The sequence below is a fragment of the Pseudophryne corroboree genome, chromosome 3, assembly GCF_028390025.1.
Source record: "Pseudophryne corroboree isolate aPseCor3 chromosome 3, aPseCor3.hap2, whole genome shotgun sequence".
Classification (NCBI taxonomy): domain Eukaryota; kingdom Metazoa; phylum Chordata; class Amphibia; order Anura; family Myobatrachidae; genus Pseudophryne; species Pseudophryne corroboree.
In genome coordinates, this window is record NC_086446.1 from 509720557 (window position 1) to 509740664 (window position 20108).

Below are 20108 nucleotides of genomic sequence, written 5' to 3' on the forward strand. Positions count from 1 at the left end.
AGAAGTGAGCCAGTGTAGAAGTTGCCCATGGAAACCAATCAGCATTGAAGTAACACAGATGCATCATCGCTTGGAAAGTGATAAAATGGAGAGTAAAAAAGCACCAGCCAATCAGCTCTTAACTTGCATTTGTCAAACACAGCCTGTAACATGGCAGTAAGGACCTGATTGGCTGGTACTTTTTCACTCTCCATTTTATCACTTTCCAAGCAATGATGCATCTAGCCGTCTAACTGAATACTATAAAATTGTACAGAGCAGCTGATTGATTACCATGGGCAACTTCTCCACTGACTCACTTTTCCACTCTTTTCACTGCTTAGTACATCTACCCCTTAGTCACAAAGTATTAATTTGAAGGCATTAGGGAAAAAAGAGCTAGTAATAAGTGTTATAGCCTCCAATAGCAAGAACTGCGTAGACTGGTAAAGGGCTAATATGTCATTGTCTGTTGTGGGTTGCTGCCCATATGTGCAATTTGATATCATTTCTACTTCTTACTAGAAAACTGGGGCAAGGGAAGTGCTTGTGCATCAGATTTGTGGAGAAATGTTGGGGGCATGCCTCATAGTGCTCTATTAGTCCAGATATTGAGGAACATCTATGTTGAAACGTGATGCACATGTAGCTGTGTACAAAAGATGGTGTTGCCATAACAACTAAGACTTGATCTGTACTTCTTCTAGAAAATATTTCTCATATACCTATGGGGTCATTTTACCATGCAACCCAGCATTATGTGCTGAAGTAGCAGTGCTATAGCTCACCTCTAAAATTCTGTATCTAAAAATATAAAAAATTCCTGTTGCCTAATTACAGAGGATGCTGCCTTTCTGAGAACTGGAAAATATGGTTGTGAATGCCTAGCTACCAACATTTCCCAGTAGCTCCCAGGAACAACTTGCTGCTGAGCTGGTGCACCTAAGCATCTCATGCACAACGCTCCGTGAGCAGCACCCATCAAGTCACTGTTACTGGATTTTATTCTATTATACTTTTGTTGTATATGAAATATTCCTCTTGACTAGATAAAAGCTTAGCTAAGAATCAGTGGTAAGAATTGCAAATAAATGTCAGAAAAGGAGGAGGATTATGGTTTGTTTGTTTTTAATTGCGGTTTTTAAATACTGAAAGATGGAGAACTTTCCAGAACAAACCTAGAAAATCTGGGAATGTCCCTGGAAATTAGGAAGAGTTGGCAGCTTTGCATTGTGTGTGCAGCCTGTCCATTATACTACTAGTGACTTCACAGAGGAGTCAGTCATTTATTAAGGTGCACTAATACTGACCAGTATGCAGCCTATCATTTCATAAGAAGCCAGGTACATCACTGAGGTACTTTATGCTTCAGTGATGTCACAAGATTCTACTGACAAGGTAAGCTGTTTCCTCACGGATATTTGTTCAGCCTATAATATGGCTGTGTCCGCTGTGTCTAGGCAGCAAATTGACTTTTAATGTCATGCATAGTGTTAATACTGGAGAACCAATTGTGGTTACCATGGGAACATTATTACAGGCTTTTGTTAATTGCATTACTTCATAGGCTATCAGTTAGATCTAGAGCACATGCCACTGCTTGTTAACAAATTCTACAACATGTAATACTGACAACACATACTTATGCAGGGGGCAATGGGCGAGCGACTTTGTTGGTAGCCCTTGGCACATCGGTTGCACGTTATGCCAGTCACACCATCTTTGCAAGGACACTGTCCCGTGGTCTGATTACAGGTTTTGCCGGCCGCACCAACCGGATGGCAGTCACAGGCTGCGGGGTGGAACAGACAAGAAGGGATTGGAAAACGGCAAAAGGTCAGAAGCCAAAACAAAAGTAGAACATTACACAGTGACACTTAGATTTGTAGGGGGAGGAGGTGGGAGTCAGGATTGGAGCAGAGTAACAGCAATAGGTATATCTATCATGCAAGCCTTCTACTGAAGCATATACAAGCTAGATTTTCAATGCATAAACACAATACATGAATTAAAAAAATATACTTGTATTAAAGTGTGCCTGACACCTACACACTGTTTTATGTTCAAACCAATATTTTCTAGATTAATTCATTAGGTACCAGTGCCTCATTAATATTCTATGCCTCAGTGATGTCACACTGATAAGCTGCTTCCTCAGGCACTGTAGTGGTTCAGCCATCTTGTGCCTCTGGTTTCTAGTAAACATTGGTTCAGCACAAACTGACTACCAGTGTGTAGAAGACAGATGCACTTTAAATTAATACTGACATTGCTAGACTAGTGTATTAAAATAGTTTATTTATTCTGTTTATTTATTTATTAACAGTTTCTTATATAGCGCAGCATATTCCATTGCACTTTACAATTAGAGCAACAGTAATAGAACAAACTGGGCAAGAACAGACAGATATAGAGGTAGGAGGGCCCTGCTCGCAAGCTTACAATCTATAATAATAACAACTTTAAGAGCTTTGTTTAAACATTGACAAGGACACAAACTGCAACTGCTTTTTAAATAAATTAAGTGAAATATCAGCTATATTATTTTTACCTAGAAGAAACCTATTAACATAACAGCTCTCAGAAACAGAGTAAATCCACCTTCAGACAAACCAGGCAGGATTGTTTATATTTCTCAGCGTTAGATGCAATAAAGAATCTGTTGTGTAAATACAACGCTATACTATTTGTATAACCAAATTTAACTGTGGCTATATCCATAGGCAACAAAATAAACTTATGTACCTTAAAGATAAAAATGAATGAAGGCGGAGTTCCCCTGTAGGCATGTGCAGATCTTCTAAACACAAAGGGCTGACAGTGAGTCGGACATATGTCTGTTTGCTTTGCTTTAAATACACAAATTTTACTGCGCATGCCCAAACAAGAAAGTGTATATCTAAGCCTGTATGTATGTTGGTGCTTTAGCCAACACGAGCTAGCTGATGCCAAATGTGCATTCACATCATTCTGAAACAGATCGGTGCCTTCTTCATTGATCACAGATATATAACATAACATGATTCACTTTTGTTTGAGCTTTACCAATAGAAAATAGTAAATAACTCCATCTTAGGATAACATTAATTACCAGGGGCTGACACTGAGAAGCCAAGCTTTTTGGAGCTTGATAAATGTTATAACATCGATGACCCGTGCGGATCTATTAATAAATAGCCTTGGTCTTGAAATGACTATCTTGGATGAAACTGACATTAGCACTGGAGTTACGGTTTGATCAATTCTGTAGTTCCCATTGTATGTTATGATTTTTGAATCCACTGAGTCCTACTTGTAGACAAAAGTCACTTAGCCCATATTCAACCAATTATTATTATTATTATTATTATCCTTTATTTATGTGGCGCCACAAGGGTTCCGCAGCGCCCAATTACAGAGTACATATGCACATAATCAAAACAGGAAAACCAATCAGACTCTTGCTTTCATTTGTAAATATAAATATAGTTGCCTGTTGTGAGTTACATCTTTCCCTGTGATATGGAATGAATCTTTTTACCATGACGTATCGAAAGTATATATATATATATATATATATATATATATAGTTGCAGAAATGAACCGTCACTCGTCGCTGAAGAAGGTAGTGCACGGTGCCTTCAGTAAGATAATTGTAGCAGACGTGGAGACTGCGGCACTCGTGATGAATTTTGAAAAAAGTGCTGTTTATTAAATCAGGCCCATGATAATGAAAATGCCACGCAAGGCCAACGTTGGCCTTGCGTGGCATTTTCATTATCATGGGCTTGATTTAATAAACAGCACTTTTTTCAAAATTCATCACGAGTGCCGCAGTCTCCACGTCTGCTATATATATATATATAGAAATAAAATAACAGTGATCTGCAGATCCAAAACAACCAACCATAATTTTGAAAGAGCTGTTTATAAAATGAAAGCTAGTATCTGATTGGTTGCTTTGGGTTACAGCACACTTACATTTATTAAAAACAATAAAATAACCCCTGCTTATTTAATTGTCTATCCTAATCTTTTCTCCTGTAGCCACATATTGATGTACATAAATACAGATTAAGGTCCAGAGTCATGTGTAAAGCCGTTGCAATTGCAGCCACTGTTTATGTCTGAAATACTGTAAATGCTGATTTCCCCTGTATTCAGAGTCACCTGCATCTGTGTGACCACACCACCCCATCCATCCGCTAGTGAAACCAGCCAGCAGCAGCCGACGTTTCTACCAGCCCTATCCTTGGACTGATCTCTAAATACGCTCACCTCTGAATAGACCTTAATTCTGCCAGCACGCCCACAATATATTTATCCTATGTGGGAACACTGCCCCAGTGTCGCCCAGTTACACCCACTCAGAAAGTGGGGGTAGGACTAAAATGCAGACGATACTGAAACTTCGTAATTGCGTAAGTTGCCTATGTAGGGTCTGACGTATGCATAGTAGGCAGCCGGAATTTCATGCAATGCAGCTTAAGGTTCTAAATGTTTCTGTAGCCATCTGATGCCTGGGTTTGCTTTTTACTGTTCAAAATTAGCAGTTTTACTAAGAAAAGTATTATGTTTCCTGTTCTTAGCCAGGTCCTCATCAAAATTACCTCAGTGGAACAGCATATATGAAAGTAGACAATACCTACACAATAGCAATCATACACACACTGTTCATTCTAGCACCCTGCACTTAATCAGTGAGGCGGACATATTTAAGTTTTGAAGAGCAAGTGATGTATCCCTTCAAAACTGATATATGCTCTCCTCACTGATTTTTAGAATGAACACTATGTATATTTCTCTAACGTCCTAAGTGGATGCTGGGACTCCGTAAGGACCATGGGGAATAGCGGCTCCGCAGGAGACTGGGCACAACTAAAAGAAAGCTTTAGACTAACTGGTGTGCACTTGCTCCTCCCACTATGACCCTCCTCCAGACTTCAGTTAGAATCTTGTGCCCGGCTGAGCTGGATGCACACTAGGGGCTCTCCTGAGCTCCTAGAAAGAAAGTATATTTTAGGTTTTTTATTTTACAGTGAGATCTGCTGGCAACAGACTCACTGCAGCGAGGGACTAAGGGGAGAAGAAGCGAACCTACCTAACTGGTGGTAGTTTGAGCTTCTTAGGCTACTGGACACCATTAGCTCCAGAGGGATCGACCGCAGGACCCGACCTTGGTGTTCGTTCCCGGAGCCGCGCCGCCGGCCCCCTTACAGAGCCAGAAGCAAGAAGTGTTCCGGAAAATCGGCGGCAGAAGACTTCTGTCTTCACCAAGGTAGCGCACAGCACTGCAGCTGTGCGCCATTGCTCCTCATGCACACCTCACACTCCGGTCACTGATGGGTGCAGGGCGCTGGGGGGGGGGGGGGCGCCCTGAGGGCAATATAAGACACCTTGGCTGGCAAATCTACACCATATATAGTCAGGAAGGCTATATAGGTGTAAATATACCCCTGCCAGAATTCCAGAAAAAGCGGGAGAAGTCAGCCGGAAAAGGGGCGGGGCCATCTCCCTCAGCACACTGGCGCCATTTTTCCCTCACAGCTCCGCTGGAAGGACGCTCCCTGGCTCTCCCCTGCAGTGTCAAGCTACATAAGGGTAAAAAAGAGAGGGGGGGCACTACATTTAGGCGCAGTATATATAATATAAGCAGCTATAAGGGAAAAACACTCATTTATAGTGGGATCCCTGTGTTATATAGCGCTCTGGTGTGTGCTGGCATACTCTCTCTCTGTCTCCCCAAAGGGCTTTGTGGGGTCCTGTCCTCTGTCAGAGCATTCCCTGTGTGTATGCGGTGTGTCGGTACGACTGTGTCGACATGTTTGATGAGGAGGCTTATGTGGAGGCGGAGCAGATGCCGATAAATGTGATGTCACCCCCTGCGGGGTCTACACCTGAGTGGATGGTGCTGTGGAAGGTATTACGCGACAGTGTCGACTCCTTGCATAAAAGGTTTGACGACATACCAAATGTGGGACAGTCGGCTTCTCAGCCTGTGCCTGCCCAGGCGTCTCAAAAGCCATCAGGGGCTCTAAAACGCCCGCTACCTCAGATGGCAGACACAGATGTCGACACAGATATTGACTCCAGTGTCGACGACGATGAGACTAATGTATCTTCCAGTAGGGCCACACGTTACATGATTGAGGCAATGAAAAATGTTTTGCACATTTCTGATGTTACCCCCGGTACCACAAAAAAGGGTATTATGTTTGGAGAGAAAAAACTACCAGTAGCTTTTCCTCCATCTGAAGAGTTAAATGAAGTGTGTGAAGAAGCGTGGGCTTCCCCTGATAAGAAACTGGTAATTTCTAAGAGGTTACTAATGGCGTACCCTTTCCCGCCAGAGGATAGGTCACGTTGGGAAACATCCCCTATGGTGGATAAAGCGCTCACACGCTTGTCAAAGAAGGTGGCACTACCGTCTCCGGATACGGCCGCCCTGAAGGAATCTGCTGATAGAAAGCAGGAGGCTATCCTGAAGTCTATATATACACACACACAGGTGTTATACTGAGACCAGCTATTGCTTCAGCATGGATGTGCAGTGCTGCAGCTGCGTGGTCAGATTCCCTGTCGGAAAATATTGATACCCTAGACAGGGACACTATATTGCTAACCGTAGAGCATATTAAAGACGCACTTTTATACATGAGGGATGCACAGAGGGATATTTGCCGGCTGGCATCTAAAATAAGTGCAATATCCATTTCTGCCAGGAGAGGATTATGGACTCGGCAGTGGACAGGAGATGCAGATTCTAAAAGGCACATGGAAGTTCTGCCTTATAAGGGTGAGGAGTTGTTCGGGGATGGTCTCTCGGACCTCGTTTCCACAGCAACAGCTGGGAAGTCTACATTTTTACCCCATGTTCCCTCACAGCCAAAGAAAGCACCGTATTATCAGGTACAGTCCTTTCGGCCCAATAGGGGCAAGCGGGTTAAGGGCGCGTCCTTTCTGCCCAGAGGCAGAGGTAGAGGGAAAAAGCTGCAGCATACAGCCAGTTCCCAGGAGCAAAAGTCCTCCCCCGCTTCCTCTAAGTCCACAGCATGACGCTGGGGCTCCACAGGCGGAGCCAGGTACGGTGGGGGCCCATCTCAAATATTTCAGCAATCAGTGGGCTCGCTCACGGGGGGATCCCTGGATCTTTCAAGTAGTATCTCAGGGGTACAAGCTGGAATTCGAGACGTCTCCCCCCCCCCCGCCGTTTCCTCAAATCTGCCTTACCAACCACTCCCTCAGGCAGGGAGGCAGTGTTACAGGCAATTCACAAGCTGTATTCACAACAGGTGATAGTAAAGGTGCCCCTACTTCAACAAGGACGGGGTTACTATTCCACAATGTTTGTGGTACCGAAACCGGACGGTTCGGTGAGACCCATTTTAAATTTGAAATCCTTGAACACATATATAAAAAAAATTCAAATTCAAGATGGAATCGCTCAGGGCGGTTATTGCAAGCCTAGACGAGGGGGATTACATGGTATCACTGGACATCAAGGATGCTTACCTGCATGTCCCCATTTACCATCCTCACCAGGAGTACCTCAGAGTTGTGGTACAGGATTGTCATTACCAATTCCAGACGTTGCCGTTTGGTCTATCCACGGCTCCGAGGGTATTTACCAAGGTATTGGCCGAAATGATGATACTCCTTCGAAAGAAGGGAGTTTTAATTATCCCGTACTTGGACGATCTCCTGATAAAGGCGAGGTCCAGGGAGCAGTTATTGGTCGGGGTAGCACTATCTCGAGAGGTGCTACAACAGCACGGCTGGATTCTAAATATTCCAAAGTCACAGCTGGTCCCTACGACACGTTTACTGTTCCTGGGGATGGTTCTGGACACAGAACAGAAAAAAGTGTTTCTCCCGGAGGAGAAGGCCAAGGAGCTGTCATCTCTAGTCAGAGGCCTCCTAAAACCAAAACAGGTGTCGGTGCATCACTGCACGCGGATCTTGGGAAAGATGGTAGCTTCCTACGAAGCAATTCCATTCGGCAGGTTCCATGCGAGAACCTTTCTGTGGGACCTGTTGGACAAGTGGTCAGGATCGCATCTTCAGATGCATCGTCTGATAACCCTGTCTCCAAGGACCAGGGTGTCTCTGCTGTGGTGGCTGCAAAGTGCTCATCTTCGAGAGGGCCGAAGATTCAGCATACAGGACTGGGTCCTGGTGAACACGGATGCCAGCCTTCGGGGCTGGGGGGCAGTCACACAGGGAAGAAACTTCCAGGGACTATGGTCAAGTCAGGAGACTTCCCTACACATAAATATTCTGGAACTGAGGGCCATTTACAATGCCCTAAGTCAGGCAAAACCCCTGCTTCAAAATCAGCCGGTACTGATCCAGTCAGACAACATCACGGCAGCCGCCCATGTAAACCGACAGGGCGGCACGAGAAGCAGGACGGCGATAGCAGAAGCCACAAGGATTCTCCGCTGGGCGGAAAATCACTTGTTAGCACTGTCAGCAGTGTTCATTCCGGGAGTGGACAACTGGGAAGCAGACTTCCTCAGCAGGCACGACCTCCACCCGGGAGAGTGGGGACTTCATCCAGAAGTCTTCCAACTGATTGTAAACCGTTGGGAACGGCCACAGGTGGACATGATGGCGTCCCGCCTAAACAAAAAGCTAGAAAGATATTGCGCCAGGTCAAGAGACCCGCTGGCGATAGCTGTGGACGCTCTAGTGACACCGTGGGTGTACCGGTCGGTTTATGTGTTCCCTCCTCTTCCTCTCATACCAAAGGTACTGAGGATAATAAGGAGAAGAGGAGTAAGAACTATACTCATTGTTCCGGATTGGCCAAGAAGAGCTTGGTACCCGGAACTGCAAGAAATGATGTCAGAGGACCCAGGGCCTCTGCCGCTCAGACAGGACCTGCTGCAGCAGGGGCCCTGTCTGTTCCAAGACTTACCGCGGCTGCGTTTGACGGCATGGCGGTTGAACACCGGATCCTGAAGGAAAAGGGCATTCCGGAGGAAGTCATTCCTACGCTGATTAAAGCTAGGAAAGAAGTAACCGCAAACCATTATCACCGCATATGGCGAAAATATGTTGCGTGGTGTGAGGCCAGGAAGGCCCCAACGGAGGAATTTCAGCTGGGCCGTTTCCTGCACTTCCTACAGTCAGGGGTGACTATGGGCCTAAAATTGGGTTCCATTAAGGTCCAGATTTCGGCTCTATCGATTTTCTTCCAGAGAGAACTGGCTTCTCTACCTGAAGTTCAAACTTTTGTTAAGAGAGTGCTGCATATTCAGCCCCCTTTTGTGCCTCCAGTGGCACCTTGGGATCTCAACGTGGTGTTGGATTTCCTAAAGTCACATTGGTTTGAGCCACTGAAAACCGTGGAATTGAAATATCTCACGTGGAAAGTGGTCATATTGTTGGCCTTGGCTTCGGCCAGGCGTATATCAGAATTGGCGGCTTTCTCATGTAAAAGCCCTTATCTGATTTTCCATATGGATAGGGCAGAATTGAGGACTCGTCCCCAATTTCTCCCTAAGGTGGTATCAGCCTTTCATCTGAACCAACCTATCGTGGTGCCTGCGGCTACTAAAGACTTGGAGGCTTCCAAGTTGTTGGACGTAGTCAGGGCCCATAAAATTTATGTTTCCAGGACAGCGGGAGTCAGAAAGACTGACTCGCTATTTATCCTGTATGCGTCCAACAAGTTGGGTGCACCTGCTTCAAAGCAGACTATTGCTCGCTGGATCTGTAGTACGATTCAGCTTGCACATTCTGCGGCTGGACTGCCGCATCCTAAATCAGTGAAAGCCCATTCCACGAGGAAGGTGGGCTCTTCTTGGGCGGCTGCCCGAGGGGTCTCGGCTCTACAACTTTGCCGAGCAGCTACTTGGTCGGGGTCAAACACGTTTGCTAAATTCTACAAGTTTGACACCCTGGCTGAGGAGGACCTAGAGTTTGCCCATTCGGTGCTGCAGAGTCATCCGCACTCTCCCGCCCGTTTGGGAGCTTTGGTATAATCCCCATGGTCCTTACGGAGTCCCAGCATCCACTTAGGACGTTAGAGAAAATAAGAATTTACTCACCGGTAATTCTATTTCTCGTAGTCCGTAGTGGATGCTGGGCGCCCATCCCAAGTGCGGATTGTCTGCAATACTTGTATATAGTTATTGCCCAACTAAAGGGTTATTGTTGAGCCATCTGTTGAGAGGCTCAGTTGTTATCATACTGTTAACTGGGTATTGTATCACGAGTTATACGGTGTGATTGGTGTGGCTGGTATGAGTCTTACCCGGGATTCAAAATCCTTCCTTCTTGTGTCAGCTCTTCCGGGCACAGTATCCTAACTGAAGTCTGGAGGAGGGTCATAGTGGGAGGAGCCAGTGCACACCAGTTAGTCTAAAGCTTTCTTTTAGTTGTGCCCAGTCTCCTGCGGAGCCGCTATTCCCCATGGTCCTTACGGAGTCCCAGCATCCACTACGGACTACGAGAAATAGAATTACCGGTGAGTAAATTCTTATTTTTTACTATGGAACAAGGAGTTTTGAAAACTGAAAGTGTTTGAACAACCTAATCCCTGTCATTTTCTTCTGACAAAAGGTGGCGAATGTTTTACGATGTAAGTAAAATGCCAAAAGAAAACGTCAGCAAAAGGAATGCCATATGCGTCACTCTAATCTTGTGTCGGTCAAGTTTACTAGAGCCAATGGCAAGCCATCCATATAGTAACTAAACTCGTGTCAACGAAAACTGAAATTACGTTTTTACTATTTATTTTCACCTGTGAAATTTGAAAATGTTAAATAGGATTCCAGCTTTAAAGAAAAATGTGGTAATTTTACACCAATTAGAAACTACTCTGATTTATCTGTGGAAACTAAACTGTGCTATGGAACTACTTAAAACATGTGGTTTGGTTGCTCTATGACAAGGAATGCCTCCTTGGTATCCAAGAGGTTAATGCACCTGCTGGCTATCACAGGTGCACTGAGCAATGTAAAATGTATGTATACACGTAACACCTGGCATGTCACCCTGCTAAGCATTTGTCAAACTAGAACACGCTGAAAGGTCATGCTATATATTTATCTCACTGCAACAAAAAAAGCAACAAAATCAGAAAGCGGATGGCTGTGGAGAACCTGGGGGAGACGTGGGAGTAGGTCTCACAATGGACACCCTGGCTGAGGAGGACCTAGAGTTTGCCCATTCGGTGCTGCAGAGTCATCCGCACTCTCCCGCCCGTTTGGGAGCTTTGGTATAATCCCCATGGTCCTTACGGAGTCCCAGCATCCACTTAGGACGTTAGAGAAAATAAGAATTTACTCACCGGTAATTCTATTTCTCGTAGTCCGTAGTGGATGCTGGGCGCCCATCCCAAGTGCGGATTGTCTGCAATACTTGTATATAGTTATTGCCCAACTAAAGGGTTATTGTTGAGCCATCTGTTGAGAGGCTCAGTTGTTATCATACTGTTAACTGGGTATTGTATCACGAGTTATACGGTGTGATTGGTGTGGCTGGTATGAGTCTTACCCGGGATTCAAAATCCTTCCTTCTTGTGTCAGCTCTTCCGGGCACAGTATCCTAACTGAAGTCTGGAGGAGGGTCATAGTGGGAGGAGCCAGTGCACACCAGTTAGTCTAAAGCTTTCTTTTAGTTGTGCCCAGTCTCCTGCGGAGCCGCTATTCCCCATGGTCCTTACGGAGTCCCAGCATCCACTACGGACTACGAGAAATAGAATTACCGGTGAGTAAATTCTTATTTTTTACTATGGAACAAGGAGTTTTGAAAACTGAAAGTGTTTGAACAACCTAATCCCTGTCATTTTCTTCTGACAAAAGGTGGCGAATGTTTTACGATGTAAGTAAAATGCCAAAAGAAAACGTCAGCAAAAGGAATGCCATATGCGTCACTCTAATCTTGTGTCGGTCAAGTTTACTAGAGCCAATGGCAAGCCATCCATATAGTAACTAAACTCGTGTCAACGAAAACTGAAATTACGTTTTTACTATTTATTTTCACCTGTGAAATTTGAAAATGTTAAATAGGATTCCAGCTTTAAAGAAAAATGTGGTAATTTTACACCAATTAGAAACTACTCTGATTTATCTGTGGAAACTAAACTGTGCTATGGAACTACTTAAAACATGTGGTTTGGTTGCTCTATGACAAGGAATGCCTCCTTGGTATCCAAGAGGTTAATGCACCTGCTGGCTATCACAGGTGCACTGAGCAATGTAAAATGTATGTATACACGTAACACCTGGCATGTCACCCTGCTAAGCATTTGTCAAACTAGAACACGCTGAAAGGTCATGCTATATATTTATCTCACTGCAACAAAAAAAGCAACAAAATCAGAAAGCGGATGGCTGTGGAGAACCTGGGGGAGACGTGGGAGTAGGTCTCACAATGGACAAAGATGTGGAGAATGAGGGGGGGATTATTTCAGAAATGCTGTGTTCCTCCCTTGGTTACGTATGTATAGTATTGGTAAAATAAAAACACAATGAGTTCGCATTGAGCATACAGTACCGGAGGACAAGATGGACGCAGTTAGGTTTATCACCAGAAATCATTATTAAAATCTAAGGATCTTTTAATCGACATACAGTATGGGTCAAAGCACTATGGTATTTTAAGCTCTTGTTTTACAGAATTCTGCAAAACATGTGCTGTTGTTCCATCTGGCAATCCAAGGGTTAACTGGTTAAACCTTTGGAGAATTTGTTTTGGCCAGGTGGATTAAAGATATCAAAATTTAGCTATTGAGAGGGGACAAAGAGGTAACAGAAAGGCAGACGGAACCTGTTCCTCATGCATAGATGAATGTGGATTCTCCTACATAGGAAATTAATAACCATTAATATTTTAATATAGCTGAGCATCTAGGTACTTTATGAGGCTTCATTCTATACAATGTTAGGGTACAACTGGGAAAAGGGGGAGATATCCCGGGTCTACCTTACTGCTGTATCCCTCTTCAGGAAGGAATTTGGTGTCATAGAGAGTTTAGGATGCAGATTTAATTTCAGTATTGTCCCAGTGCCTGAAACACAATATAGTGGAAGTGGAGGTTAATCCGGGGATGGAATAATGAACCTACCTTCCACTTAATAATCTGCATCGAGGTGAATGGGAGGAGGGGGAAGCACCAACAGTTATTGTATAAATACTGACCCCACCCTGCTTTCAATAATAGGACAGAACCATTTGGGTCAGCAAAGAACAGTCGATGTTTGCTCTTTTGAGCTGCATACTGCCAGATCTCCCTTTTTTTTAAGTGAATTTACCTATAAGCATTCATTCCAATTTGTGGACCTGTTATGCTGACAGTGAGACACATTTTTAATAAGACATCATGACTTCAGTTGAAACATAAAACCATTACATGATTGTTGTACAATGCTTCCTTTGAGTGATATTAAAATATGTATGCCTCTAGGATCACAGGCCTTCGATTTGACAAAAAGGTGCAGATTACTCAGCAATTTTGTCACAGGATTTAAAGTGACAGTTTTTTTTAAAGGCAAAACCAACCTGATACCTGTCTGTGGATTGAAGCTGAAAACAAGGTGGGTCTTGCAGCAAAAGCATGTCCCTAAACACATAAATCAGTCTACAAAAGATGAAGCAGAAGTAATTTAGCATTTTAGAATGGCCGACACAATGCCCAGACCTTAATCTAATATGCAAGGAATCCCAGTATGTTCCGTAAGGAGCAAATAAATTCCTCCAAGCCAATGGCGGCTATATTATCCCCTAGGGGCTATCCTACTAGCCCTGAAAGCCGTCAGTATCAAAGATTTTTTTTCAGAAGCAGGCGAATCCCCCCCCCCCCCCCCCCAAATAACTGACCTGCTCTCAGCCGTGAAAATGCATGAATACGGGAACTTATCCTGGATCCATATGAGTTCATGCGTAAACGGGTCAATTTTCATGAAACAAAAAATGAGCTGCAATTGAATTGCCCTATAAACAAAAATTGCGAAAACAGTCCATTTCTTACACGTGATAAATTATAGGGCACAATTGAATACCCCCCTACAGTGTGTGTGGGACTGATCAACAATTGTTATACACACCCACATTCATTTATTCGTATAATGAGGTTTCACTAGGGAACCCTGCTGTCATATTAGGCTAACTTATGCCCAGGGAAGCGCCGGATAACATCCCTCAAACCACCTTCAAGTTCCCTTTGGAGTCCTACCTCCAGCTACAAGAGTGTCTGAAGGTAGCAGAAAACTAAATGTTTTGGCAGTGGCGAGGAAAAGTGTTCTTCCTTTGTGGGTCCATTTACTCCTTTACCACGTGCCTTATATCCGGAAAAACATTTCGATAGCTTCTGTATCGACTTGGTTGAGGCCTCTTTTACACAAGGTGATCCGTGCGCCTGACACCTGAGTTTCATTTTTGTTCTTTTGAGTCTGATTAAGGTATGCATTTGGAGAGGTTTCCATAACAATGTTTGGAATGAATCACGTTTGTACGTGGACGTTCTACTCATTGCTTTTAATTCCAGCCCTTGTGCTTCTGTGTCTTTTGGCATCCCACATGTGCCTCAAAAGATGTGCTGATCCACTGATCTGCTGTTACTTTTTGTACTGTCCAGCTATTTGCCTCATTCTTGGATTCATGACTAGCACTGTTCAATGATATACTAAGTACTGTGTAATGTTCTTGTTTACACACATGATTGTTGACTTTGACAAGCTTAAAGTCAAAGAAGTTTATAGAAAATATATTACCATAAATGTTTTTATTGAAGTCATTAATATTTATGGGGTCATGCGATCACATACTTTTTCTTGCAAAGAAATAAAATGTATAATTGTTCTCAACAAATACCTTACAGGTTTATCCTTTTGTGTGTGTTATTTGATTTATTGGGTTTTGTATATCTATTTTTATGATATAAATTAAGATTATGTAGTCATTATAATGACATTCAGGATGTCAGCACCAGAATGTTCACATTCACAATGTTGATATGGACATAGGGGGTCATTCCGACCCGTTTGTACACAGCGGTTCTTTGCTGTGGTGCAAACGGGTCGGAAATGTGCATGCGCGGCGGACGCATTGCGCACGCACATCAGCGAGAAATGTGATCGCAGCGGCGATCGCAAGAAGACGGACAGGCGGGAGGCGTTCCGGGGCGGATAGTCACCGTTTTCCAGGCGTGGTAAGTCCAACGCAGGCGTGTCGAGGCGTTTGGAGGGCGGATGTCTGACGTCAGGACCGGGACCTTCATCGCTGGATCCGCCGCACTGGGTGAGTGACTGCAGCCCTGGTCTTGTTTTACTTGAAACCTTTTTAGCATAGCAGGGCTGCACAAGTGTTCAAAATTTCATACCACACCCAGATCTGAACATATTTTAAGCTCACATTTATGCAGAAATTCCAAAAATTCTGAAGGGTTCACAAACTTTCTGATGATACATACATGGGAAAAAACAATGGTTCCCTAATGCACACTGAGTGAATAATATTATTCACTCAGTGTGCATTAGGGAACCATTGTTTTTTCCTTCACAGAATTACCCCTCCCTTTTAGCACCTGAGTGACATCACTATCTGATTGAGCAGTTCACCATTTTTTTGCATGATACATACATGGGATAAGAGATCTCTCCCTCCTCTCTTATCCCATGTGTCTAACTGCTCTACCATCTCCACCTAGATGTCCCACCTATACCTAAAGATCAACACTCCCACAAACTTCAGACTTTCAAACCCTCCATAAAACCCATCGCTATAACCTATCCTTCCAACTCATGCTACTCCTTCAGCATGGTCTATTATTTACAGGTTGAGTCTCCCTTATCCAAAATGCTTGGGACCAGAGGTATTTTGGATATGGGATTTTTCCGTATTTTGGAATAATTGCATACCATAATGACATATCATGGCGATGGGATCTAAATCTAAGCACAGAATGCATCTATGTTTCATATACACCTTATACACACAGCCTGAATGTCATTTTAGCCAATATTTTTTGTAACTTTGTGCATTAAACAAAGTTTGTGTACATTGAGCCATCAAAAAACAAAGTTTTCACTACCTCAATCTCAGTCAAAAACGTCCGTATTTCGGAATATTCCGTATTTCGGAATATTTGGATATGGGATACTCAACCTGTATTAACATTTATTTATGAAGTGCCAGAATTTTCCGCTGTGTTTGACAACTGGGAACAAGACTTGGTATTAAAAGACAAAGAGATAAGAGGGCCCTGCTTGCAAACTTAAACTCTACCATGCCCAGTTCTGTGCCCACTCCTGTACCACTAACTCCAACTGTGTCGACATCACCCTCTCACACTACACTGTAAGTTAGAGTTTCCCAACTGCAGTCCTCAGCGACACCTATCAGTGCATGTTGTGACTGGCACTGCCTTCCTCTGACTGACAGTGGTAATAAATGACTGGCACTGCCTTCCTCTGACTAACAGTGGTAATAAATGACTGGCACTGCCTTCCTATGTCTAACAGTGTTAATAATTGATTGGTATTGTCTTCCTATGTCTAACAGTGGAAATAAATGATTGGCACTGCCTTCATCTGACCAACAGTTGTAATAGATGACTGGCACTGCCTTCCCATGACTAAAAGTGGTCAAAAATGAATGGCACTGCCTTTCTATGACTAACAGTTGTGATAAATGACTGGCTCTGACTGACCGTGGTAATAAATGGCTGGCACTGCCTTCCTATAACTAACCGTTCCTATGACTAACAGTGGTAATAAATGACTGGCTCTGCCTTGCTATCAATAAAAGTGGTAATAAATGACTGGCTCTGCCTTGCTATGAATAAAAGTGTTAATTAATGACTGGCTCTGCTTTCCTCAACTAAAAGTGGTAATAAATAATTGTTACTGCCTTCCTATGACTAACAGTGGTAATAGATGACTGGCACTGCCTTCCTATGACTAACCTTTCCCATGACTAACAGTGGTAATAAATGACTGATTCTGCCTTCCCCTAACAGTGGTAATAAATTATTGGTTCTGACTAACAGTGGTAATAGATGACTGGCGCTGCCTTGCTATGACTAACAGTGGTAATAAATGACTGGCTCCGCTTTCCTCTGACTAAGAGTGGTAATAAATGGCTGGCACTGCCTTCCCATGACTAAAAGTGTTAAAAAAATTACTGGCACTGCCTTCCTATGACTAACAGTTGTGATAAATGACTGGCTCTGACTAACACTGGTAATAACTGGCACTGCCTTCCTATGACTAACAGTGTAATAAATGATTGGCACTGCCTTCCTATGACTAACAGTGGTAATAGTTATTGGAAGGCAGTGTCAGTCATCTATTACCACTGTTAGTCATAGGAAGGCAGTGCCAATCATGATTGGCACTGCCTTCCTATGACTAAAGTGACACTAATAATAACTGGTTCTAACATTGGTGATATCTGATGCTGATTTCCTCAGTATAACTGGTAATAAATGACCGGCTCTGACTGATACATAATAAATGACTGACACTGCCTTCCTATGATTAACAGTGGTAATAAATGATTGGCACTGCCTTCCTATGACTAACAGTGTAATAAATGATTGGCACTGCCTTCCTATGACTAAAGTGACACTAATAATAACTGGTTCTAACATTGGTGATATCTGATGCTGATTTCCTCAGTATAACTCTGGTAATAAATGACTGGCTCTGACTGACACATAATAAATGACTGACACTGCCTTCCTATGATAAACAGTGGTAATAAATGATTGGCACTGCCTTCCTATGACTAACAGTGTAATAAATGATTGGCACTGCCTTCCTATGACGAACAGTGTAATAAATGATTGGCACTGCCTTCCTATGACTAACAGTGGTAATAAATGATTGGCACTGCCTTCCTATGACTAACAGTGGTAATAGATGATTGGCACTGCCTTCCTATGACTAACAGTGTAATAAATGATTGGCACTGCCTTCATATGATTAACAGTGGTAATAAATGACTGGCACTGCCTTCCTATGACTAACAGTGGTAATAGATGATTGGCACTGCCTTCCTATGACTAACAGTGTAATAAATGATTGGCACTGCCTTTATATGATTAACAGTGGTAATAAATGATTGGCACTGCCTTCCTATGACTAACAGTGGTAATAGATGATTGGCACTGCCTTCCTCTAAGTGACACTAATAATAACTGGTTCTAACATTGGTGATATCTGATGCTGATTTCCTCAGTATAACTGGCAATAAATGACTGGCTCTGGCTGACACATAATAAATGACTGACACTGCCTTCCTATGATTAACAGTGGTAATAAATGATTGGCACTGCCTTCCTATGATTAACAGTGGTAATAAATGATTGGCACTGCCTTCCTATGACTAACAGTGGTAATAAATGATTGGCACTGCCTTCCTATGACTAACAGTGGTAATAAATGATTGGCACTGCCTTCCTATGACTAACAGTGGTAATAAATGATTGGCACTGCCTTCCTATGACTAACAGTGGTAATAGATGATTGGCACTGCCTTCCTATGACTAACAGTGGTAATAAATGATTGGCACTGCCTTCCTATGACTAACAGTGGTAATAGATGATTGGCACTGCCTTCCTCTAAGTGACACTAATAATAACTGGTTCTAACATTGGTGATATCTGATGCTGATTTCCTCAGTATAACTCTGGTAATAAATGACTGGCTCTGACTGACACAATAAATGACTGACACTGCCTTCAGTGTACCTAATAATACATAATTGCTTTCAAATGGGTGATGCTACCTAACATGCCATGTGTTGCAGTTTTTCACTCACAGGGCTGGATGGAACTTAATAAAGCCTGTGATTGTTGGAACAGCTGACAACACCTGCATCCACATACTCACGTGTCTGCTCCTTCTCTCTCTGATGTGTTTGCAACTGGATTAACCTACTGCGTTCCCTCTACCTCCTCTCTGGTCACTAGGACTCTCTCTAATCAATCTACCCCAAAAATATGTCTGGGACCATTTGTCAAATCTTCTAGCCTTTGTACCACAATGTTCACCCTCTCCCCCCTTCCCTCACATCTCTCTCCCTCCCCAGGTCTGCTTAACCTGTTCAATGCAGCCCACTGTCCCCTGGTATGCACACCTGTTCAGAGCTTAAAGGGGGGTGGTTGGGACGCATAAAGGAAACATTAACCTCTTTTTATGTCACTGGAATTTTACAATCTGGCTTCCAGCAGTATAGGTATTTTAGATCTGTCTGCCAAGAGAAAAGGGTTAACCTTTTTCGTTGGCAAACAGATCTAAAGGTTTCAGGGTCGAATGTAGACAACCTATGGCACTCCAAGTGTTGTGGACCTACAAGTTACAAAATGCCCTGCCAACCTCCACAGCAACAGGGGGACATGCAGATACAGGTTCTTATGGGGACGTAAAATATCTACCTGCCAATTTGAAGAATTCAGTTACTAACAATGTTTTTGCAGATTATTCCTTTACAGACTAAAGATCATCATTACATTATAGAGCCCCAACTTCATCTGTATTCCCTCTACAGATATTTATTTTTCCTGAGCATCACTGACTTTGAATCCGCAATAGACCCAAAATGTAATTTACTATGACCTTTTATTTCCTGAACATCTGCAGTCGTTAAATGGAACAATTTTCTGAGAAAGAACTTCTTACTTCTTCTCTATTCCTGCATGAGCAATAGCAGCCTCCATCTTCACTGGATCATACATTACAGACACAAGAGTACATTTACTAAGATGGGAGTTCTATTTAAGATGGGATGTTGCCCCTAGCAACCAATCAGATTCCAGGTATTATCTTCTAGATGGTGCTGGATAATTAGAAGTAGAATTTGACTGGTTGCTGTGGATAACATCCCATCTTAAATAGAACTCTCATCTTAGTAAATTTACCCCACAGTTTGTACAATAGAAATATAAGTTGATGCACAAGGTACGTCCTGGAGGAAACCTTAGTTATATTAGTGTGACAATAGCAACCAGAACGGGACCAGGAGAGGATAGCTACTGCCTACTTCAGGCTCTCGGCCCAATTTTATCAGGAGTACCCACAGTGCACAAAATGCAGGCACACCTATGCCTACTCTGAGGGTGGGGATTACTTTTAAAATATATTGATAAAAAGGTAGAATTAGAGTAATATTCAATATGGTAGTTACTTGAAATAGG

At 43.1% G+C, this 20108-nt stretch overlaps 1 protein-coding gene and 1 long non-coding RNA gene across 8 annotated transcripts in view; one reads left to right on the top strand and one right to left on the bottom strand.

Annotated features, from left to right (window-relative positions):
* Window positions 1-20108, bottom strand: part of NTN1 (netrin 1) — a 475394-nt gene that overhangs the window by 58161 nt on the left and 397125 nt on the right. For all 7 annotated transcript variants that reach the window (XM_063961056.1, XM_063961055.1, XM_063961054.1 and 4 more), the window contains one exon: window positions 1622-1771. In XM_063961056.1, coding sequence (XP_063817126.1) covers window positions 1622-1771 — 150 coding nt within the window. The remainder of the gene's footprint in view (window positions 1-1621; window positions 1772-20108) is intronic.
* The window catches only part of LOC135056193 (uncharacterized), a 67683-nt gene that overhangs the window by 21093 nt on the left and 26482 nt on the right, over window positions 1-20108 (top strand). The gene's annotated exons all lie outside the window — the stretch shown is intronic.